At 48.5% G+C, this 24,214-nt stretch overlaps 1 protein-coding gene across 1 annotated transcript in view; it reads left to right on the top strand.

Moving 5' to 3' along the window:
- Positions 1 to 22,160, top strand: part of TGFB1 (transforming growth factor beta 1) — a 45,530-nt gene extending 23,370 nt beyond the window's left edge. Inside the window, exons 2-7 of the mRNA XM_073641603.1 lie at positions 7,332 to 7,507; positions 8,706 to 8,823; positions 10,109 to 10,186; positions 11,424 to 11,574; positions 15,565 to 15,718; positions 19,345 to 22,160. Of these exons, the coding sequence (XP_073497704.1) occupies positions 7,332 to 7,507; positions 8,706 to 8,823; positions 10,109 to 10,186; positions 11,424 to 11,574; positions 15,565 to 15,718; positions 19,345 to 19,503 (836 nt within the window). The 3' untranslated portion in view covers positions 19,504 to 22,160. The remainder of the gene's footprint in view (positions 1 to 7,331; positions 7,508 to 8,705; positions 8,824 to 10,108; positions 10,187 to 11,423; positions 11,575 to 15,564; positions 15,719 to 19,344) is intronic.
- Positions 22,161 to 24,214: the final 2,054 nt, after the last annotated feature.

Below are 24,214 nucleotides of genomic sequence, written 5' to 3'. Positions count from 1 at the left end.
AACCCCTACCTCCTGAGGATCCCTGCACCTAAGTAATCTAGTCCTGAGAAGGACCCCGATCACAACAAAAGGGGACAAGTAATAATATGCCCACACACAGTACTTAAACGAACGAGACAGTACAAGGGAAAAACCAAAACCACCTTGCATACAAAAACTACACAACTACAACAGAGGGAACACCAACGGGAAAGGAGATAAATGATAAAGCGAGGAAGGGAAAAAACACTCCAAATACACTTATCTCTGAAGGAGTCTCACTACAGCAGCATTGATTGCAGCTGGGCGAGGCTGGACCTCGTCTAGCACAGAGAGAGAGAGAATTAACTCCCTCACTACCGAAAAACACAAAGCACCAAAAAGTCAGCTGCGAGAAGTCAGGCTGTGTAATCGTGACGATCTTCGTGGCGACACACCCGTGACAGTACCCCCCCTTCTACGAGGGGCCTCCGGACCCTCAGGGCCAGGTTTATCCGGGTGAGTCGTGTGGAAGGCCCGAACTAATCGGTCTGCGTTAATATCCGACGCAGGAACCCACATCCTCTCCTCAGGACCATACCCTTTCCAATGAACCAGGTACTGAAGGGACCGGCGATTAAAGCGTGAATCGATGACCCTCGATACCTGGAACTCCAAGTTACCCTTGACCACCACTGGAGGGGGAGGTAAAGGTGACGGTACCACCGGCGCCACATACCTCTTAAGCAACGATCTGTGGAACACGTTGTGAATTTTAAACGTAGGGGGGAGGTCAAGACGGAATGCCACCGGATTAATAATAGAACTGATTCTGTACGGCCCGATGAACCTGGGACCCAGTTTCCAGGAGGGAACCTTAAGTTTTATATTCCTGGTAGACAACCATACCCGATCGTTCACACTTAGGTCCGGACCAGACACTCTCCTCCTATCAGCCATACGTTTGTATCGGTTCCCCATAGTATTCAGATTCTTCAGCACCCCTTTCCATACTGAAGCGAGTGATGAGGAAAATCGTTCCTCCTCAGGAACCCCTGAAGAGCCCCCCCTACTGAAAGTACAAAACTGGGGGTGAAAACCATATGCCCCAAAAAACGGGGACTTACCAGTGGACTCGCTCCGCCTATTATTAAGAGCAAACTCTGCCAGAGGTAAGAAAGAAGCCCAGTCCTCCTGGTTCTCTGACACAAAACACCGGAGATATGTCTCCAAGCTCTGGTTCATACGTTCCGTCTGACCATTGGTCTGAGGATGAAAAGCCGATGAGAACGACAAATGCATCCCCCGCCGTGCACAAAACGCCTTCCAGAACTTGGACACAAACTGAGACCCCCGATCAGACACCACCTCGGAGGGTACCCCGTGAAGCCTCACAATCTCCCCAATGAACACCTGCGCAAGAGTTTTAGCATTAGGGAGAGCCAGAAGAGCGATAAAATGTGCCATCTTGCTGAACCTGTCCACTACAACGAGTATGACCGTTTTACCCGAAGACTGAGGGAGGTCCGTAATAAAGTCCATAGACAGATGAGTCCAAGGACGCTCCGGGATCTTCAAAGGTAAGAGGGCCCCAGACGGACGGGTATGTGAGGTCTTAGAGCGCGCACAAACCCCACAGGACGCGACAAAAGTTACCACCTCCTTATGTAAGTTAGGCCACCAAAACCGACGCGAGAGGAGATCCACAGTTGCTCTACTCCCCGGGTGTCCTGCAAAAACTGAGTTATGGTGTGCCTCGATCACCTTTTGTCGCAACTGATCTGGAACAAACAGTCTCCCCGGAGGTCCAACAGGGGCGTCCCCCTGAGCCTCCAATACCTCCTCCTCCAGCTCAGAGCATACTGCCGAAACCACCACCCCCTCCTGAAGGATAGGAATCGGGTCGTCCGTATTCCCGGCCCCAGGGAAACTACGAGATAAGGCATCCGCCTTTACATTTTTTGACCCAGGACGATATGTAACGACAAAATTAAACCTGGTAAAAAACAATGACCACCTAGCTTGTCTGGGATTCAGACGTTTCGCGGACTCCAGATATAGCAGGTTCTTGTGATCGGTGATGACAGTGACCGGATGGACTGCCCCCTCCAAAAAATGGCGCCACTCCTCAAAAGCTAACTTAATGGCCAAGAGTTCCCTATTGCCGACATCGTAATTCCTCTCAGCGGACGACAATTTTTTAGAGAAAAAGGCGCACGGATGCCACTTACCAGGGGACGAACCTTGTGACAATACTGCTCCCACCCCTACCTCGGAAGCGTCTACCTCTACAATGAATGGCTGTGACGCATCAGGTTGAATGAGTATGGGTGCCGAGGCAAAACATTTTTTCAAGGAGGAGAATGCTTGACAAGCCTTGTCAGACCACCTAGAAAAATCCGTCCCCTTTTTAGTCATGTCTGTGAGAGGCTTAACCATGGACGAGAAATTACGAATGAACTTCCGGTAATAATTAGCAAACCCCAGGAAACGTTGTAGTGCCTTAAGATTCTCTGGCCGATCCCACTCAAGAACTGCCCGCACTTTCCCAGGGTCCATACGAAAACCGGATGCTGAAACCAGGAAGCCTAAAAACTGGAGTTCCTGTACGGCGAACACACACTTTTCCCATTTGGCATACAGTTTATTATCCCGCAAGATCTGTAACACCTGCCTAACGTGCTCCTGATGATACACCAGATCCGGCGAGTAAATTAAGATATCATCCAGATATATGACAACAAACTGTCCCACCAGGCGGCGAAAAATGTCATTAACAAAGTGTTGGAACACCGCCGGGGCATTAGTCAGACCGAATGGCATGACAAGGTTCTCATAATGCCCCTCCGGAGTGTTAAACGCCGTCTTCCACTCATCCCCCTCCTTCATCCTAATCAGATTGTACGCCCCCCTGAGATCCAACTTAGAGAACCATTTGGCGCCCACGATCTGATTAAAGAGATCGGGAATAAGTGGGAGCGGATACGGATCTCGTACCGTAATCCGATTAAGATCACGGAAATCCAGGCAAGGGCGTAGGCCTCCATCTTTCTTCTTAACAAAGAAGAACCCCGCAGCCACCGGTGAAGATGAAGGTCTAATATGCCCCTTAGCCAGACTTTCTGAAATATAATCCTTCATGGCCTGCCTCTCAGGACCAGAAAGGTTATACAACCTAGCTTTAGGTAACTTGGCCTCAGGGAGCAGTTTTACAGAACAGTCATACTCGCGATGAGGAGGTAGTTCCTGACACCCTTTCTCTGAGAATACATCCTCAAAGTCCGCCAGAAATGGAGGTAAGACCCAAGGAGTAACCGCACCGATGACCGTGTTCATGCAGTTTTTATTACAGAATTTACTCCATTGGCTTATCTCTCTGGTTTGCCAATTAATAACCGGGTTATGCTTAGTTAACCAAGGAAGGCCCAACACTATAGGAGTGGGAAGACCCTCCAACACGTAGCAAGACAACAGTTCTTTATGTATCGCCCCCACTTGAAGTTTTACGTCATGCACAGCTTGCAAAAAACTTCCCTGACCGAGAGGCCTGGCATCGATCGAGAATATGGGGATGGGTTTAGCCAACTCACTCAATCGCATACCTTGAACCCGGGCAAACTGAGCATCAACCAGATTAGCCCCGGCCCCACTATCCAGAAGAACAGATATCCTCTCAGTTCTCGTACCCACCACCACCTCCGCCGGTACGAGAAACTGAGACGAACCTAGGGACGAAATACCTACTCCCAGATTGCCGTCCACCACACAACCTGGGATCAACAGTTTTCCGACGACTCTTCACTCTGCAAGGGACGGGACGGACACCCTCCAATAAAATGTCCCTTTCTCCCGCAGAAGAAACACCTTCCTGTCTTATGGCGCACCCCCGGTCCCCTCCCCCGAAATGATGTCCCTCCTAATTGCATAGGCTCCTCTGGACTGACCAGGGGAACCACCATATGAGGGGACCTTGTAGGAGGTGGAGTCATCACAGGGGGTAGAGTTATCCCGCACCTCTCCCGAAGCCGTCTGTCAACGCGAATAGCAAGGGCCATAGCGGCTTCCAGTGACGCGGGAGAGTCATACTGTGCCAACACATCCTGTAATTTGTCGGATAAACCTTGACAAAACTGGCTCCTAAGAGCCGGGTCATTCCACTGGGTGTCCGTGGCCCACCTACGGAACTCCGAACAGAATTCCTCCGCCGGACGATCTCCCTGCTGGATCCTACGTAACTTAGACTCAGCAAGGGAGATCCGATCTGGGTCATCATATACGAGTCCCAGAGCAGCGAAAAACCTATCCACTGACTGGAGAGCCGGGGAGCCCGGGGGAAGAGAGAACGCCCAAGATTGTGGGTCCCCTTGTAGGAGCGAGATGACAATTCCCACCCTTTGTTCTTCACTCCCCGATGACCGAGGCCGCAGCCGAAAGTACAACTTGCATGCCTCCCGGAAAACAAAAAACTTGTCCCGCCCCCCAGTGAACCTGTCAGGGAGAGCTACTTTAGGTTCTGGTCCGGCTTGCTCCAGAGGATACAAAACCTTGGACCTAACGTCCGCCAGCTCCATGGACAAACTCTGCAACTGCCGAGCTACAAGGACGATCACCAACGCGTTTCTGATGCACATGGGACATGACAAGTAGATTTTGTCTTTCTTTGAGCTGGACCTATCCTTTGTATCCTCCAAAGTTTCAGTACATTGGATCATCATATGTGTATGGGGATGTCACGCTGTCTCTGTATACTGGAGGTAGGGGGCCTAAGCTGACCCTAAGCTGGGGCCCTGACTAATCCCTCAACCTGGAGGTACTGTTAAAGGTACAGAGGTCCAGGCCGCCAGCGTAACCCCTACCTCCTGAGGATCCCTGCACCTAAGTAATCTAGTCCTGAGAAGGACCCCGATCACAACAAAAGGGGACAAGTAATAATATGCCCACAAACAGTACTTAAACGAACGAGACAGTACAAGGGAAAAACCAAAACCACCTTGCATACAAAAACTACACAACTACAACAGAGGGAACACCAACGGGAAAGGAGATAAATGATAAAGCGAGGAAGGGAAAAAACACTCCAAATACACTTATCTCTGAAACTCCAAATACCACGATCCGCTCTGTTAGTCTGCATGAAATGCTTTCACCGACACTTCCCTAACAGACCAGCAGGCATTTGAAGGAGTCTCACTACAGCAGCATTGATTGCAGCTGGGCGAGGCTGGACCTCGTCTAGCACAGAGAGAGAGAGAATTAACTCCCTCACTGCCGAAAAACACAAAGCACCAAAAAGTCAGCTGCGAGAAGTCAGGCTGTGTAATCGTGACGATCTTCGTGGCGACACACCTGTGACAGGGGGTCTCCTAACACTCCCCCCAACTTCAGATGTCGATGAGGGTATGGATTGGCAGTTTAATCCTTTTGTTCAAAGGAAGATAAACTGACCCCCGAGGAGTGTTGACAGCGGCTAACCCCACTCTTCCCATGCAGAACACACGCTTGGCTGAGAGGAGCATGCATGTACAGTACAGACCGTTTGGACATACCTTATCATTTAAAGATTTTTCTGTATTTTCATGACTATGAAAATTGTACATTCACACTGAAGGCATCAAAACTATGAATTAGCACATGTGGAATTATATAGTTAACAAAAAATTGTGAAACAACTGAAAATATGTCTTATATTCTAGGTTCTTCAAAGTAGCCACCTTTTGCTTTGATGACTGCTTTGCACACTCTTGGCATTCTCTTGATGAGCTTCAAGAGGTAGTCACCGGAAATGGTTTTCACTTCACAGGTGTGCCCTGTCAGGTTTAATAAGTGAGATTTCTTGCCTTATAAATGGGGTTGGGACCATCAGTTGTTTTGTGCAGAAGTCTGGTGGATACACAGTTGATAGTCCTACTGAATAGACTGTTAGAATTTGTATTATGGCAAGAAAAAAGAAGCTAAGTAAAGAAAAACGAATGGCCATCATTACTTTAAGAAATGAAGGTCAGTCAGTCTGAAAAATTGGGCAAACTTGAATGTGTCCCCAAGTGGAGTTGCAAAAACCATCAAACGCTACAAAGAAACTGGCTCACATGAGGTCCGCCCCAGGAAAGGAAGACCAAGAGTCACCTCTGCTTCTGAGGATAAGTTTATCCGAGTCACCAGCCTCATAAATCGCAGGTTACCAGCAGCTCAGATTAGAGACCAGGTCAATGCCACACAGAGTTCTAGCAGCAGACACATCTCTACAACAACTGGTAAGAGGAGACTTTGTGCAGCAGGCCTTCATGGTAAAATAGCTGCTAGGAAACCACTGCTAAGGACAGGCAACAAGCAGAAGAGACTTGTTTGGGCTAAAGAACACAAGGAATGGACATTAGACCAGTGGAAATCTGTGCTTTGGTCTGATGAGTCCAAATTTGAGATCTTTGGTTCCAACCACCTTGTCTTTGTGCGACGCAGAAAAGGTGATCGGATGGACTCTACATGCCTGGTTCCCACCGTGAAGCGTGGAGGAGGAGGTGAGATGGTGTGGGGGTGCTTTGCTGGTGACATTGTTGGGGATTTATTCAAAATTGAAGGCATACTGAACCAGCATGGCTACCACAGCATCTTGCAGCGGCATGCTATTCCATCTGGTTTGCGTTTAGTTGGACCATCATTTATTTTTCAACAGGACAATGACCCCAAACACACCTCCAGGCTGTGTGAGGGCTATTTGACCAAGAAGGAGAGTGATGGGGTGCTACGCCAGATGACCTGGCCTCCACAGTCACCAGACCTGAACCCAATCGAGGTGGTTTGGGGTGAGCTGGACCGCAGAGTGAAGGTAAAAGGGCCAACAAGTGCTAAGCATCTCTGGGAACTCCTTCAAGATTGTTGGAACACCATTTCCGGTGACTACCTCTTGAAGCTCATCAAGAGAATGCCAAGAGTGTGCAAAGCAGTCATCAAAGCAAAAGGTGGCTACTTTGAAGAACCTAGAATATAAGACATATTTTCAGTTGTTTCACACTTTTTTATTAAGTATATAATTCCACATGTGTTAATTCATAGTTTTGATGCCTTCAGTGTGAATGTACAATTTTCATAGTCATGAAAATACAGAAAAATCTTTAAGTGAGAAGGTGTGTCCAAACTTTTGGTCTGTACTGTATATGGGTAGGAATTCCGCCTAAACTTTGAAAGCAGTTGTCATTCCAGCTACCACAAAAGTTGTCTCAATGCTGATCCCTGATGATAGGCTTCTTCTCTTTTGCTACATTACTATGTAGATTTACATGTAAAACTTTAACACTCAGAGTAACAAGCCTTTAAAACGTTGTGATATCTGCCACTTGATTGCTCGTCATTAATGTCTGGATTTATTCTCTAATCAGATGAGATAAGCGAAAAAGGAAGTAAGAAAAGTGAATATGTCTTCACCTTCAATGCATCTCTTGCTCGGGAGACTGTGGAGAGCCCACACTTTCTACACAATGCAGAACTGCGCATGTTTCGGAAAGAAAATATAAATTTGTATCCCTATGAAGAGGTCAGACTGGAGCTGTACAGGGTAAGCCGGAGTTGACAGCATTGGCATTATCGTTGCCATACATTTTTTTATGCCCTTTATCCACACCCCTTTATCCTTTTCCAATGTATCAATATGGTGGGTCTTTCTTTTACATTAAAGCTTAGCTGTCATCAAAGGTAACTGAATAAGCTGTCACGTATGTGTGCACATGAGGAATAACAATATTTCTGGCCATTATTTGACTTGTATCCTGCACTTTTCACCAGTTTCACCCTCAGCGAGCTCTATCTCTAAATTTCACTTGTCTCTGAGCTAGTGAGTGGAAACTGCTAGTGAGTGGAAACTATCTACTACAATATTCTCCATTTTCTGCACAAAGAGTGCATGAAGGATTCCTGCTGTCCTGTAGCACATGTGCAGCAGCATGTAAGAAATTAGCCAGCAGCACTGAACAGTATAGTTGTGAATCCAGCACTGATAGGAGATAAACACTTACTGGAAAACAGAAGTGGTCGGTGTGCATATATCTGCCTCTCTTTCTCATTTTGCTCCTCTTCCCACCCCATAGACTTCAATATATAGCTGTAATATGACCCCTCTGTGAACTGGGAGTTTGATTTTAGTAGTTTTTTAAGAGGCAGGAGGAGAAGAGGCTCATAAGTGGAGAAAAAAGTAACTACTATAATATTCTCCATTTTCTGCACAAAGAGTCATGAAGGATTGCTGATCTCCTGTAGCACACGTAGAGCAGCATGTAGGATATTAGACAGCAGTACTGAACAGTGTAGTTGTGAATCCAGCACAGACGGGAGATAAACACTTACTGGAAAGCAGAAGTGGTCAGTGTACATCTATCTGCCTCTCTCCCTCATTCTGCTCGTCCTCCCACCCCTGAGGCTTCAATATATAATGTACAGTAGCTGTAATCTGACCCCTCTGTGAACTGGGAGTTTGATTTTAGTAGGTTTTTAAGAGGCAGGAGGAGAAGATCATAAGTTAATAGGTATAAATGTGTTCCTGCCTTGATTTGTCCCTTTTGTCATTCCTCATTGCCAAGTTGGGATGTATCACAGTCCACAGTTTGGATATTTTTCCCACGCTAATCCCTAGAGCTTTCACTTTTTTGGGATTACTTCTATGCTCTTAGGCTTTGAAGCAATGCAACCTCACCAATGATGATTTCTGACTTCATTAGCTTTGTTACACACATAAAAGATGTAATTTATTTCTCACACAGGTAGAAAGCAACATAACTTCTCGATACCTGGACAGTAGGTTTGTCTTTCCAGGAAAGCCAGGAGAGTGGCTGTCCTTCGACGTCACCGACACAGTGAAATGGTGGCTAAACCGACCATGTGAGTGGTGACAAGTTTATATTCCTTTATTGTGTCTGCATCATGTTTTCTCTTTTTTTTTGCAATAGTCAAAGGGATATTTCCTTATTACCTGTGAAAATGACCAAGGCATCCTGGGCTTTTTTTTTTGGCACTGTCCTTTTCTTATAAGTAACATTGTGCAGGTCCCTAAGGAGACATCTGGGCAATAAGTTGGGCAGGAAAAAAATAAATCCTTTTTTTTGCACTGAGCCCCCTTAAAGCAATTGTTACGCATCTATCCCCAATCCATACTTTGCTTCCCTCACCCCGGTCCGCTAAAATATGTGGTGCTCCACATCAGTCTTGCACACCTGTGTCTTGGTATTATGTCTTCAGTGCTACTTAGACTGAGTTTGTGGGTACACCTTGACCTGCTCTGCTGGCTGTCTGCGGTCCACAGGACTTCGCCTGCCTGTGGTTTCCAGCATTCCAGCTGCCTGTCCATGGTCTCCTGCTTGCCTATGGTTTTTCGCATTCCAGCTGCCTATTCATGGTCTTGACATTTCCTGCCTGCCTACGGTTTCCAGCATCCCAACTGCCTATTGGTTTCTCCTGGACGTCTCCTGCCTGCCTATAGTTTCCAGCATCCCAGCTTGCCTGTCCGTGGTCTTTTAGATGTCTCCTGCATGCCTATGGTTTCCAGCATCCCAGCTGCCTATCGTGGTCTCCTGGAAGTTTTCTAACTGCCTATGGCTTCCAGCTTCCCAGCTGCCTGTCCATGGTCTCCAGGATGTCTCCAGTCTGCCTGCAGCTTCCAGTTACTCTACTACCTGTTTCCCACGTGCAACATACGCCTGCTCCACTGACGCCCGTAGTCCGTGTGCCCACCCAGACCTTGGGTTAGAGGATCCACCTCACCTAGCGTGTGTAACAGTACCGCCCTGGGGTTATGTTATGTAAAGTTCTGCATTTACCTCTGATCCCACCAATATATGATGCTTATATGAACCAGTTATTACTATACCTTCTCCTCACTCAAAATAATTGTGCTCGAGTCGCCCGGAGTGATCACATACTCTCTGGCTCACTTTGCTCACCATCGATAAGGAACAAAACTGCAGACCTAAGTAGGGGTGGGGATTGCCTTTGATTTTACCATTGCTTTTCCGATGCCTATGTTCCTCTCGTATCTTAGAGTCATCGTCACAGGTATCACAGAAATGCTTAAGTGGTTTCTTAGACCTGACATTTTTTCAATATATCTTGTCTTTCCAATGAGTCCTAACAATGACAATGTCTGAAGACTCCCTGCTCTGCTTTCTAGATGAGAACGAGAGCTTCACATTGCAAGAGCCGTGTTCATGTAGTAGCCAGGAAAATGAGATGCGGGCGAAAATACGGAGTAAGTACACAATGGATAGAAACACAAATGTAAAATGTATTGATAGACAGATATTGGATAGATAGCCCATATGGACAAAAGTATTGGGACGCCGACACATTACAACTACACAAGCCCTTCTGACCTCCCATTCTACATCCATAGACATTAATATTGAGTCAGTCCCTCTGCAGTAATAACAGCCCCGCTCTTCTGGGATGGATTTCTACAAGACTTTGGAGGTTTCCGTGGGAATTTTTTCGTGTGTCTAGAAGAACATCTGTGAGATCACAATCTCCGTTCTAGGTCATCCCAAAGATCTTGGATGAGGCGGAGATCAGTTCTTCCACCAAACTATCCCAACTCCATCCAATGCTCGGCATTGTGCTTGGTGATGTACGGCTGCATGCAGCTGCTCGGCAATGAAGCTCCCCGTGGGGGCGCAGTGTTTGTGCTGATACCAGAGGAGGTCTGGAGTCAGCAGAGTGTTGGTGACTTTTCTGTCCTCTGCTCCTCTGCTCCTCAGCACTCGGCCCCCCGCTCTGTAACGTTACGGGGTCTCCACTTCGTGGCTGAGTTGCTGCGGTTCCTTCCTCTCCTCAGTAATATCACTCACAGGTGATGGGGGAAGATTTAGGAGGAAGAAATGTCATGATCGGACTTGTTACCCCGGTGGCTCCTATTACAGGACCGCGCTGGTATCAGTGAGCTCTGCACCACCGGCAGTTCTGTCACATGTTAAAGCATATGGCATGTTGAGGGGCCGGAGGTTATACACTGGAGGCAGGGGGCTGTATGTTATACACCGGGGGGGCGAGGGGCCGTATGTTATACACCAGGGGGTGAGAGAAGCCGGATGTTATACACTGATAGTGAGGGGCTGTATGTTATACACTGGGGCCGAGGGACTAGATGACATACAATGGGGGGCAATGGGGCCGTATGTAATATACCACGGGTGAGGGGCTGTATATTATACACCGGTGGGTGGCCTGAATGTTATACACCGGGGATAGAAGGGGGCTGGATTTTATACACCAGGGGCAGGGGGCCAGATGTTATACACTGGGGCTGAGAGACTAGATGATAATGGGGTGGGTAATGGGGCCGGATGTTATACACTAATGGGACTGAATGAAAAACCTGAATTAAGTGATTACGATGAGTCTCAATACTTCTATCCTTCCATGCATATTATATGGAGAAAGGTGTTATCTCCTTCCCAAAATATAAATGCCATCTTCTTCTTTTATTCCAGCTTTTTCAGACACACGGGGTGACATGAAACTTCTCAGCCGAGATCAGAAATACGAACCTTTTCTACTGCTTACATACACTCCAAAGGGACGGGCTCAGGAAGGACACAGCAGCCGAAGAAAGCGAGGAGTGGATGAGGAATACTGTCGCACGTCAGTATAATAAGTGTTCTGGGTTTTTATTTTAAAGGGAATTTCCTTCCATCCATATTTATAGCATATGCACCTCTGGGACCCCCTTCCTCTTTCAGGAAATGAAGATGGGGGTCTCCTTACCTTTGTTCTACCAGACATATAGGTGCAGTTTGAAGATAAGTTTGTTTAGGAAAGATTATTATAGCGCCATTTATTCCATAGGACTTTACATGTGACAGGGGTATACATAATAAAAACAAGTTCAATAATCATGAACAATACAAGTCAGCGACTGGTACAGGAGGAGGGAGGAACCTGCCCGCGAGGGCTCACAATCTACAAGGGATGGGTGAGGATACAGTAGGTGAGGGTAGAGCTGGTCGTGCAGCGGTATGGTGGAGCGGTGGTTGCTGCAGGTTGTAGGCTTGTTGGAAGAGGTGGGTCTTCAGGTTCCTTTTGAAGGTTTCCACGGTAGGCGAGAGTCTGATATGTTGGGGTACAGAGTTCCAGTGTAGGGGGGAAGCACAGGAGAAATCTTGTATATGATTGTGGGAGGAGGAGATAAGAGGTGAGTAGAGCAGGAGATCTTGTGAGGATCGGAGGTTGCGTGCAGGTAAGTACCGGGAGACTAGGTCACAGATGTATGGAGGAGACAGGTTGTGAATGGCTTTGTATGCCATGGTTAGGGTTTTGAACTGGAGTCTCTGGATAATGGGGAGCCAGTGAAGGGATTGACAGAGAGGAGAGGCCGGGGAATAGCGGGGGGACAGGCAGGGGCGTACATAGAAATCATGGGGCCCCATAGCAGAAGCTCTAATGCCCCCCCCCCTACAAAAAATAAATAAATAATATTTGTCTGTGTCACAGAAGAGCAGATCTCACAACTTTCCATCCCTAAGGCTATGTGCCCACGATGCAGAAATGCTCCGGATTTTTTCCTGAGCATTTCAGCATCTCCCTGGCAGAAAAAAACGCATGCGGATTGTACATGCGGATTGTACATGCGGATTGTACATGCGGATTGTACATGTGGATGTGACGTGTTCTTCACATGCATTTCTGCATGCGGGTTGACAAGTGCTTTCCAAGCGATTTTAGCATCACTTGGAAAGCGCTTGACAACTTAGTTACACTATATAAATCCATGCAACCGGCGTGGATTTATATAGTGTGACCCCAAAGAATAGTTAAAAATAAAAAATAAACCTATACTTACCTTCCGATGGCAGATCGCGGTACACTACACTGAAGGACCTGCTGTCACATGACTATGACGTCAGCACAGGTCCTTCAGTCCACCGTGATCTGCCGGCAAGCAAAGACAAGCGCATCGGGGGCCATCAGAAGGTAAGTATAATATTTATTTTTTATTTTATTCTTTTTTTTTTACAGGTTCTATGGTACCCGGGTCCGGAGGAGAGTCTCCTGTCCTCCACACCATCCACACATTGAAACGCTTGGATTCCGCATGTACATATGCAGTGATGCGTAATCCATGTGTTCTAATGCAAGTCAATGGCGGCGAAAACGCAGCGCTTCCGCAAAATAATTGGTAGTGCTGCGTTTTTTTCCGCAATGATAACGCGCAGCGGAAATTTCCACAGCATGTGCACAGCACATCCGGATTATCATTGGGGAACATGGCAGGCCTTCTACCATGTGATTTTTAAGCGTTTCTGCAGCGGAATTGCCACTGCGGAAACGCTTAAAAAACGCATAGTGGGCACACAGCCTTACACAGTAATTTTCCTCCTGCTGAAGTCCTAGATTCCTCTTTCATTGCCCCATAAAGTGTGATTCCAACAAAAGTGCCCCCCAAAGCACAGTATGATACCCCCATGGTGCATTCCTCCACATTAGCATCCACATGCACAGTATAATGACCCTATTGTACCCCACTTCAACTCCCAAGGCAAAGTATGGTGACCCCAACACAGTATGATCCCCCAACTGTGACCCCCACACAGCCCTCCATACACTCTCATGGCCCCCACACAGCCCTCCATACACTATATAATGTGCCTACATATAGTATAATGGCCCGCACTAGCCCTCCAAACAGTATGATGGGCTTACATACAGTATAATGGCCCGCATTAACCCTCCAAACAGTATAATGGACCCCACACAACCCTTCACACTGTATAATTGCTTTCATGCAGTATAATGCCCCCCCACCCCCAACATAGCCCTCAAAATATTATAATGGCTCCACATAGCCTTTCATATAGTATAATACACCACCGATAATCTTACATATAGTATAATGCGTCCACCATAATCCTCCATATAGTATGATGCGCCCCCCCATAATTCTCCATATAGTATAATGAACTTTCCATGGTCACCCATAGAATATAACGCACTCCCCATAGTCCTCCGTACAGTATATTACAAACCCTATAGGGTAAAATGCTGCCCCCATATAGTATAATGCACCCCACAGTCCTGCAGTATTATGGGCACCACGTACTCACTGATTTTAAAATACTTAGGGGCCTCGGCTTATTTTCAATAAGCCGAGGCCCCTAATTTTACCACAAAAAAATGGGAAACCGTATTGACTTGAGTATAAGCCAAGGATGGGAAATGCAGCAGCTACTGGTAAATTTCCCCACCCTGGTATGTATGGCACCCCTCATCCCCCAATCCTGGTATGTGTGGCCTCCCCAATCCCCCAATCCTGGTTTGTGTGGCCTCCCCAATCCCCCAATCCTGGTATGTGTGGCCTCCCCAATCCCCCAATCCTGGTATGTGTGGCCTCCTCAATCCCCTAATTCTGGTATGTGTGGCACCCCTCATCCCCAAATCCTGGTATGTGTGGCCTCCCCAATCCTGGTATGTGTGGCCCCCTCAATCCTGGTATGTGTGGCCCCCTCATCCCCCAATCCTGTTATGTGTGGCCCCCTCATCCCCCAATCCTGGTATGCATGGCCTCCTCATTCCCCAATCCTGGTATGTGTGGCCTCCTCATCCCCCAATCCTAGTATGTATGGCCCCAATCACTGCACACATAAAATAATAAACACTTATACTCACCTTCCTTCCTCACCTCTGCTCCAGCGCTGCTGCGTCCTGTCTGCTGCAGCTTATATCGGCATCTGAGCAGCACGCACTCTAAGACGCCGAGGTGAGCTGCTGCTGCTGCTGGCATATTCACTCCTCTTCATGCTGGGACGATAGGCATGGAGAATCGTGAATATGCATTCTCTTTAGTAGCGGGCACTGACAGCAGGTCAGCGCTCCTCCGTGCCCGCTACTTAAGAGATCGAATATTCCCTCTTCTCCACGCCCCCAATACTCACCTATCCTCCTGGTTCCCATGCTGCGTGGGGCACTCCCGGCTCATGGGTTCCCCTCCGGTCACGGGCCCCATAGCAGTGGCGTGGCCTGCCGCCATTGGCGGTACGCCACTGGGGACAGGTGGATTAGTCGAGCAGCAGAGTTTAGGATAGATTGGAGGGGTGCGAGAGTGTTAGAGGGGAGGCCACAAAGCAGGAGGTTGCAGTAGTCGAGGCGGGAGATGATGAGGGCGTGCACTAGTGTTTTTGTAGATTCTTGATTAAGGAATATATGGATCCGGGAGATATTTTTGAGTTGGAGTTGGCAGTAAGTGGAAAGGGCTTGGATATGTGGTTTGAAGGAGATGGGAGGCGGTCGCTTTCGTAGGAAAGACTGTAAGCCATATAATGGTGGTAGTAATAGTGGGTGTGATAAGGGCTCATCTCCAGTCGGTGTATAGGATGAGATGTAAAAAGTGAAATATCTGCAGCAGTTTTTTCCTGTCCTGTTTTCAAATTCTGCGTAATACAATGGTTTCATAGATATCAGTGAATCCTGCGATATAGTGTCCTTCACACTCCCCGATAACAGCGTGCTCGATGAACCCTACCCATCTATAAAGCCGAACAGAAGAGGAGGCCTTGTGTATTGACTCACATCTGTGGCTCAGCAGTCATCAGACGATGCTAGATTTTATTGATCTAACCTTGTATGTCTAATTTGTAGGAATACTGGAAAGAACTGCTGTGTAAAACCCCTCTACATTAACTTTCGTAAGGACCTTGGATGGAAGTGGATTCATGAACCTAAAGGCTATGAAGCTAATTATTGCCTGGGGAACTGCCCCTTTATCTGGAGCATGGACAAGCAGTACAGCAGAGTAAGTAGTAAGATATCACAGTTATTGATTAAAGCAGTACAAAACCCAGAAAATGCACTGAAAAAAAAATATCCCAACAATTACTGCCTTAAAAGGAACCTGTCAGACGATTCTTGCTGCCAAAACCACCAGGTATACTATTCTCTGAAACGCTGGAGCTTTTACTTTGCAGATCCGGTTGGGAACCATAGCTGGAGACCAGATTAGTCAGGCTCTGCCTTTGACCGACTCTTCTCAGCGCCGTTGCAGGTGACTGACAGGTCTCTCCCTCATCTGAACATAGGGAGAATCCTGACAGTCACAGGAGCATTTCACAGACTAATTACCTGGCTGGAGTCATGCAGCCAGGCTGCAATTCATGCTGCCTGTGGTTTGGAGAGCAGGCGGTTTTGTTTCAAGTAACAGTTAAAACTGAGAAATATATAAATAAATCTTTGTGTGTCTCAGTAGCTGAATCATCTCCAGTCCTCCTCATTACTGTCCTGTATATGGCTGAATGACAACTGGCTGCAGCAGGATCCCCCCCCCCCCACTTCCCTGTCTGCAGCAGGATCCTCCCACTTCCCTGTCTGCAGCAGGATCCTCCCTCCACTTCCCTGTCTGCAGCAGGATCCCCCCCCACTTCCCTGTCTGCAGCAGGATCCTCCCCCCACTTCCCTATCTGCAGCAGGATCCTCCCCCACTTCCCTGTCTGCAGCAGGATCCTCCCCCCACTTCCCTGTCTGCAGCAGTATCCTCCCCCCACTTCCCTGTCTGCAGCAGTATCCTCCCCCCACTTCCCTGTCTGCAGCAGGATCCTCCCCCCACTTCCCTGCCTGCTGCAGAATCCTCTCCCCACTTCCCTTTCTGCAGCAGGATCCCCCCCCCACTTCCCTGTCTGCAGCAGGATCCTCCCTCCACTTCCCTGTCTGCAGCAGTATCCTCCCCCACTTCCCTTTCTGCAGCAGGATCCTCCCCCCACTTCCCTGTCTGCAGAAGGATCCTCCCCCCACTTCCCTGTCTGCAGCAGGATCCTCCCCCCACTTCCCTGTCTGCAGCAGGATCCTCCCCCCACTTCCCTGTCTGCAGCAGGATCCTCCCCCCACTTCCCTGTCTGCAGCAGGATCCTCCCCCCACTTCCCTGTCTGCAGCAGGATCCTCCCCCCACTTCCCTGTCTGCAGCAGGATCCTCCCCCCGCTTCCCTGTCTGCAGCAGGATCCTCCCCCCGCTCCCCTGTCTGCAGCAGGATCCTCCCCTCGCTCCCCTGTCTGCAGCAGGATCCTCCCCTCGCTCCCCTGTCTGCAGCAGGATCCTCCCCTCGCTCCCCTGTCTGCAGCAGGATCCTCCCCTCGCTCCCCTGTCTGCAGCAGGATCCTCCCCTCCCTCCCCTGTCTGCAGCAGGTTCCTCCCCTCACTTCCCTGTCTGCAGCAGGATCCTCCCCCCACTCCCCTGTCTGCAGCAGGATCCCCCCCCACTCCCCTGTCTGCAGCAGGATCCTCCCCTCACTTCCCTGTCTGTAGCTGGATCCTCCCCCCACTTCCCTGTCTGCAGCAGGATCCTCCCTCCACTCCCCTGTCTGCAGCAGGATCCTCCCTCCACTCCCCTGTCTGCAGCAGGATCCTCCCTCCACTTCCCTGTCTGCAGCAGGATCCTCCCCCCACTCCCCTGTCTGCAGCAGGATCCTCCCTCCACTCCCCTGTCTGCAGCAGGATCCTCCCCCCACTCCCCTGTCTGCAGCAGGATCCTCCCCCCACTTTCCTGTCTGCAGCAGAATCCTCCCCCACTTCCCTGTCTGCAGCAGGATCCTCCCTCCACTTCCCTGTCTGCAGCAGGATCCTCCCTCCACTTCCCTGTCTGCAGCAGGATCCTCCCCTCCCTCCCCTGTCTGCAGCAGGTTCCTCCCCTCACTTCCCTGTCTGCAGCAGGATCCTCCCCCCACTCCCCTGTCTGCAGCAGGATCCCCCCCCACTCCCCTGTCTGCAGCAGGATCCTCCCCTCACTTCCCTGTCTGCAGCTGGATCCTCCCCCCACTTCCCTGTCTGCAGCAGGATCCTCCCTCCACTCCCCTGTCTGCAGCAGGATCCTCCCTCCACTCCCCTGTCTGCAGCAGGATCCTCCCTCCACTTCCCTGTCTGCAGCAGGATCCTCCCCCCACTCCCCTGTCTGCAGCAGGATCCTCCCTCCACTCCCCTGTCTGCAGCAGGATCCTCCCCCCACTCCTCTGTCTGCAGCAGGATCCTCCCCCCACTTTCCTGTCTGCAGCAGAATCCTCCCCCACTTCCCTGTCTGCAGCAGGATCCTCCCTCCACTTCCCTGTCTGCAGCAGGATCCTCCCTCCACTTCCCTGTCTGCAGCAGGATCCTCCCTCCACTTCCCTGTCTGCAGCAGGATCCTCCCCCCAGTCCCCTGTCTGCAGCAGGATCCTCCCTCCACTTCCCTGTCTGCAGCAGGATCCTCCCTCCACTTCCCTGTCTGCAGCAGGATCCTCCCTCCACTTCCCTGTCTGCAGCAGGATCCTCCCTCCACTTCCCTGTCTGCAGCAGGATCCTCCCCCACTTCCCTGTCTGCAGCAGGATCCTCCCTCCACTTCCCTGTCTGCAGCAGGATCCTCCCCCCACTCCCCTGTCTGCAGCAGGATCCTCCCCCCACTCCCCTGTCTGCAGCAGGATCCTCCCCCCACTCCCCTGTCTGCAGCAGGATCCTCCCCCCACTTCCCTGTCTGCTGCAGGATCCTCCCTCCACTTCCCTGTCTGCAGCAGGATCCTCCCTCCACTTCCCTGTCTGCAGCAGGATCCTCCCTCCACTTCCCTGTCTGCAGCAGGATCCTCCCTCCACTTCCCTGTCTGCAGCAGGATCCTCCCTCCACTTCCCTGTCTGCAGCAGGATCCTCCCCCCACTCCCCTGTCTGCAGCAGGATCCTCCCCCCACTCCCCTGTCTGCAGCAGGATCCTCCCCCCACTCCCCTGTCTGCAGCAGGATCCTCCCCCCACTTCCCTGTCTGCAGCAGGATCCTCCCCCCACTTCTCTGTCTGCAGCAGGATCCTCCCCCCACTCCCCTGTCTGCAGCAGGATCCTCCCCCCACTCCCCTGTCTGCAGCAGGATCCTCCCCCCACTCCCCTGTCTGCAGCAGGATCCTCCCCCCACTTCCCTGTCTGCAGCAGGATCCTCCCCCCACTTCCCTGTCTGCAGCAGGATCCTCCCCCCACTTCCCTGTCTGCAGCAGGATCCTCCCCCCACTCCCCTGTCTGCAGCAGGATCCTCCCCCCACTTCCCTGTCTGCAGCAGGATCCTCCCCCCACTTCCCTGTCTGCAGCAGGATCCTCCCCCCACTTCCCTGTCTGCAGCAGGATCCTCCCTCCACTTCCCTGCCTGCAGTAGAACAAATATCATCAAGTCCTGCCTCCTTTGCTATGAAGGGGGATTTTTAGCTGGCAACCAGCCAAAGAAGAAACTTATCAGGATGAGATTTACTCCTGTGTTCAGTGCAGGACTTCTATGTCAGGATCATGTACCATGTTAATGTCAACATTTATTTTTGTATTCAGTGTTCGTTTACCATCTTTGTATATCAGGGGCTATGATACCTGGAGAATATATAATCACATTGCATTCTTTATTGACACTTAACTCTCCAAATGTTTCAGGTCCTGTCCCTCTATAACCAGAACAATCCAGGAGCCTCCATCTCCCCGTGCTGTGTGCCTGATGTCTTGGATCCCCTCCCTATTATCTACTATGTTGGCCGAACACCAAAGGTGGAAAAACTGTCAAACATGGTGGTACGATCTTGTCAGTGCAGCTGAGACCTCGTACTAGAGGATATAGGTTAAGGAAACAACCTGGTACTGGACTCTCTTAAACATACTTTAGTCAGAATGACCTGTGGTCAGCACTTGCCTCACTTCACTCCTCTGTACCTGAACCTAAAGTTGGAGGCCTGAGGGTCAACTACTTGGATCCTCTTGGATTAGAGGTCAGAGAGCGGCAAAGACTCTTCTTTCACACAGAGCATGAATGATGGTCCACCATCATGCCGTATAGAGAGGTCGTGATTAACCGCCTACCCAAAGCCCAGCAAAAACAAGACCCAACCAGCTTGAAGAGCAGACCCTCGTATGTCATGTGGTACCAGCTTTGAAGAACAGGACTATGGATCGTACTACAACACATATATGGGCCACGTAGACGCCCAGCTTGGAACTTTTTTGAACCCAACTCAATAATTGTAATTGCTCTTTATCCACCTACCCACTTGATGTGACATTTGGAAACAAGTCAACTGCCATATATCGTCTCCACTGCTGCCGATCCTGTAGTCATCACTTGTTGTATATACGTACACATTTTTTACATGACATAACCGTGCCATAGTTGATGCACTTGTATATAGACAGTTCTACCGGTACAGTAAGTCCCCCCTTTACCAGTAGACAAGCCTTGACGCCTGAGATAGAGAAGAAAGTAAGCAGGATAGAGGAGACTTGGGTCTTGTTCCTTGATAAGAATCTACAAAAAAATATCTTGTTCTTCTGGAAATGGAAACCTCTCAAGTAGGGTTCCTTTATATCCTCCTTGTTCACTTTTGGTTAGAAGGGTCTCCTGAGGATAAGTTTATCACAGGCTGTCTTGCTGCTGAGATCCCAAGTGATCGCCTCTAATCTCTTGAGGGTTAGATTTCCCTGCAGCACCACCACTGGAGGAATGAAGCATGACACCTGAGTTCCCATTAAAATTATTGGATTATCTTTGTAACACACAGACAACATGCTTGGTTCCCCAGTCTTAGAAGCTCTCCATAACCATATTTCCCTGAAAATAAAGATGAGGATATTAAAGTACAGTGCGAGACACAGCTTCAAGCCTTTAAAACACCTTGCTAGCAGCAAGTAGATATTAACATTCAGCCAGGACATTGGTTTTTGGGTGCAAAAGTAGTAGTTGTGCCGAAACGCTGGTGCCTAAGAAGGGCCTAAACATCCCTCTGCCACATAGGAAGACACCAATATTATGACTGGCACATGGTAGGTGAGCGGCCCTGGTGCGGTACTGGATTCAAACTACACCTCTGACTTTCATATATGGAGGGCCAATAAACCTAAAAAAATAGTATAGCCCATCAAATTCAGGTTTCCTAAAGTGAAAACATCTGCAGATGGACTAAGGCAGCGCAAACTTCTTCATATGCTGGCATCTTGAGGGTCTCTTTTGATTACTAGGCCACTCCAACATCACAATGTTGCATGAATCTCCTCCGCGCCTTGATGTCATGACATCTTGTGGGCCAAGTAATTGTGAGGGATGCCCACCTACCGGCTTTCAAGTGCCAGTCGAGAAAGTTTGCATTGTCCTGGTCCATCTGCCAGGAAGTTCTAACATGGACGTTGGCAAAGGATCCTGCCAACCTTTTCGCCCCTCTCTATGGGTAGGCTCAGTACAATTGTGCACAAATAAGGAGAAATCCAGCTCCACGAACAGTGAATGTTTTATTCACAAGAAATACTTCAGGGACATACAAAGTCAGTGGTACAGCTTACAAAGAAAGCATCGACGCGTTTCAGGTGTCTGCGCACCCTTAATTCAAGCTATTCTTAGGCTGATCGTTCAGCCACCAGCCATCTCAGCCGACTCTCCCGTACACATGAGCGTTCACTTGGCCGAGCGTTCCTGTGTTCTCTAGGAGAAAGCCACCGACTGACACGTCAACCGGCGGATTAGCTCCGGGAGAACAATACAATCAGCAGTCCGAAATCAGACATGCAAGATCGACATCTCTCCAGACCATCATTTGGCCAGCCGTCCCCATACACAGACAGTCGGCCAAACTCCTCAATATCGGCAGATTCAGCCAACATTAGATCTACTCATTGCACCGTTAAACGACGGCCAATCAGTAGATCTTTACCAATCGGCAGACCCGGGTGAACAGTCCATAATAGGCTGCCCACTATTCTCGGCAGCACAAGTCCTATTTATATAGTACGATGTGCTGTCGAGGGCAATGATCTTTTTTTTTGCATCCCAAGAAATCATTTCACCCAATGAATGGGCGCTTTGATTGTGTCTCGGGTGATCAGCGAGCCGTCTAGACTATGAGATTATCATGAAAAGAGAGTTCTTAGTAGGAGTCGATCACGTTAATCTTGCAGTGTAAATGGACCTTAAGGAACAGCTAGAATGGGTTGGTCTTATATGAGTCAGTCGGCCTGTAAATTGTTATATCTGTGGTTGTTGAGATTAATGTTCCTTGCAGATCATACAAAGGTGTTATTATACGTGTATCCTCATTTGGAAAGTTGGGATTATTGACCGCATATACATTGGAAAACAAGTCAAATTAAAGGAGTTAGAAAACAAGCGTCTATTAGATTTCCAAAAAATAGCGCCATTCTTGTCTACAGGCTGTGTCTGGTATTGCAGCCAAGACTCATTCAGCACAAGGCAGCTTTTTTTTTGTGTGTTGCACATCTGTGGGCATGGCTGGAGAAATGGAAATTGAAATGGTGTCTACTCAGGGAAAAGTTAATACAAAATTAAAAACTAATAAAAGAGTTAATTTTTTTTTTTTCAGTGGTGGATACATTTCGTGGGTGGAGAGTAAACACCCGGTAGAAGTCTGTAAAATTCAATGGATAAGAAGGCAAATCATTTCTATTATGAATCAAATTGTCATTTGTTTTTAAGATGTTTTTATATAGTTTGTATTTCTTATTTAAAGAAAAAGTTTAAAAAGTTCATAAATAAAGAGGTACGTGGAAATGTAAAAAATATTCCGGTGGTTTCGCTTCTTTTCTTAAATAGGGTCATTCAGATTTTAAAGGGGTTGCCCACTACTTGGAATAACCCATCAATATCAGAATTGTGATGGTCCTACTCCCAACACCCCCACCGATCAGTGGTTTGCAGGTCCTGCAGTTGCACAAAGTAAAGAGTTTTTTTTAGGCTGGACACGGTAACTCTGTACACTGTGTAGTGGCCATTCTTGGGTACTGCAGCTCAGCTCCTTTTGAAGTGAATCAGAGTTGAGCTGCAGTACCTGAGAACGGCCACTACACAATGTATGGTGTTGTAGTATACTGGCTCTGTACAATGTGTACCTGCAAACAGCAGAACCATGAGGGTGCCGGGGGACAGACCCCCACCAATCCGATATTAATGACTGTCATTGGAAAAGATCAAGGTACTGGACAATGCCTTTAAAAGGAATCTGTCAGCAGGTTTTTGCTACATCATCTGAGAGCAGCAGGATGTAGGCAAAGAGACCCTGAATCCAACGATATATCACTTAGTTTACCGAGTTGCAGCAGTTGTCACACAATCAGAGTTCTGTATTTACATTATCTATTGACAGTGAACTGCTTATCACAGGAGGGGCGGTGTCAGACTAGTATGCACGCACTGCTGTAGTCCAGGCAATGATAATCACCAGGTGATAAAACCTTCTGTATAAGTAAACAGCAGCACACAGCCTGACATGTGACACATCGTTGAACTCTGTGTTTCCTACTTCATGCTGTCCTCATATTACATAGCGAAAGCGTGTTGACAGATTCCCTTTAACAGCCATGGCATACTGCTTTTGTGATCAATAGGAATCATCCATCAGGCTCCTTAATAAATAATCTACGCAAGTGCTAAGCTTCCTAGGCACTACCAGTAGAGGTGACCAAGATGCTTTTCCATGCTGTTGTGGAGACGAACATGACATCACCTACTATGTTAAAAAGGGTCTAATAGTGGGACTTGTGTATGTGCCAGCAGCACTTCTGCGCCGGCCCCTACTCACTCATCTGTCCCCATGCCCTCCTTCCTTCGCTGTGGTCCACACTGGATTTCACAGGTTGCGTGGAGAACTCCAGTGATGTCATCACACAAGGCCTTTTAAGTCTGACACTCTCAGCCATGTGAGTCTGGGAACTGGGAAAGTCTCGTGTTCAGTTACCTTCTCCCCTGGAGTTTGTCTCCCCAACCAGATCCCTCAGCTGGAATCATCTCATCAGATTTCTGTTTGTTTCTACAATCTACATTTGCTTCCTGGCTCAGACCTGCGACAAACTCTTCATCTGCTGTAAAAATGAAGAAAAAAAACTCTTCTCTGGACTCGTTCACACTACAAATGCTGCTACATCAGAGTATATCTTCTCTATAAACAGGTTTGCCTGTTCATCTCTCCTGCTGGCGGCTATCCATTTTGTTTTGCTGATTAACCCTTCATCTGCTTTGAGCATAAAAAACTGGTTTTGTGGACTTGTTCTTTTATGTCAAACAAAAACTGCATCTTAGGTTCTTGTGTGTGTCACTCCTGGCTCTGCGTCTTCTGCTGTTCCCTGCTCCACTTGTCTGCTTGTTGCCTCGTTATGGCATGTGTCATCCGGAAAGTCCTGCCCGCTGTGCAATCGCTTTCAGTCCATGCAGTTCACCTTGATTTGCGGTTTAAAGAATCCACTTAACCATAAGAAGGTTCCCCTGTAATTTGTAGAGAAAATGACAAAGAATTTTGTGTATCGCCACCACAGG

The sequence above is a fragment of the Phyllobates terribilis genome, unplaced genomic scaffold (genome assembly GCF_046119375.1).
Source record: "Phyllobates terribilis strain yellow unplaced genomic scaffold, ASM4611937v1 Scaffold_7__3_contigs__length_470593459, whole genome shotgun sequence".
Classification (NCBI taxonomy): Eukaryota; Metazoa; Chordata; class Amphibia; order Anura; family Dendrobatidae; genus Phyllobates; species Phyllobates terribilis.
Note: the sequence above shows the minus strand (reverse complement) of the source record. Positions and strands in the feature narration are given on the sequence as shown.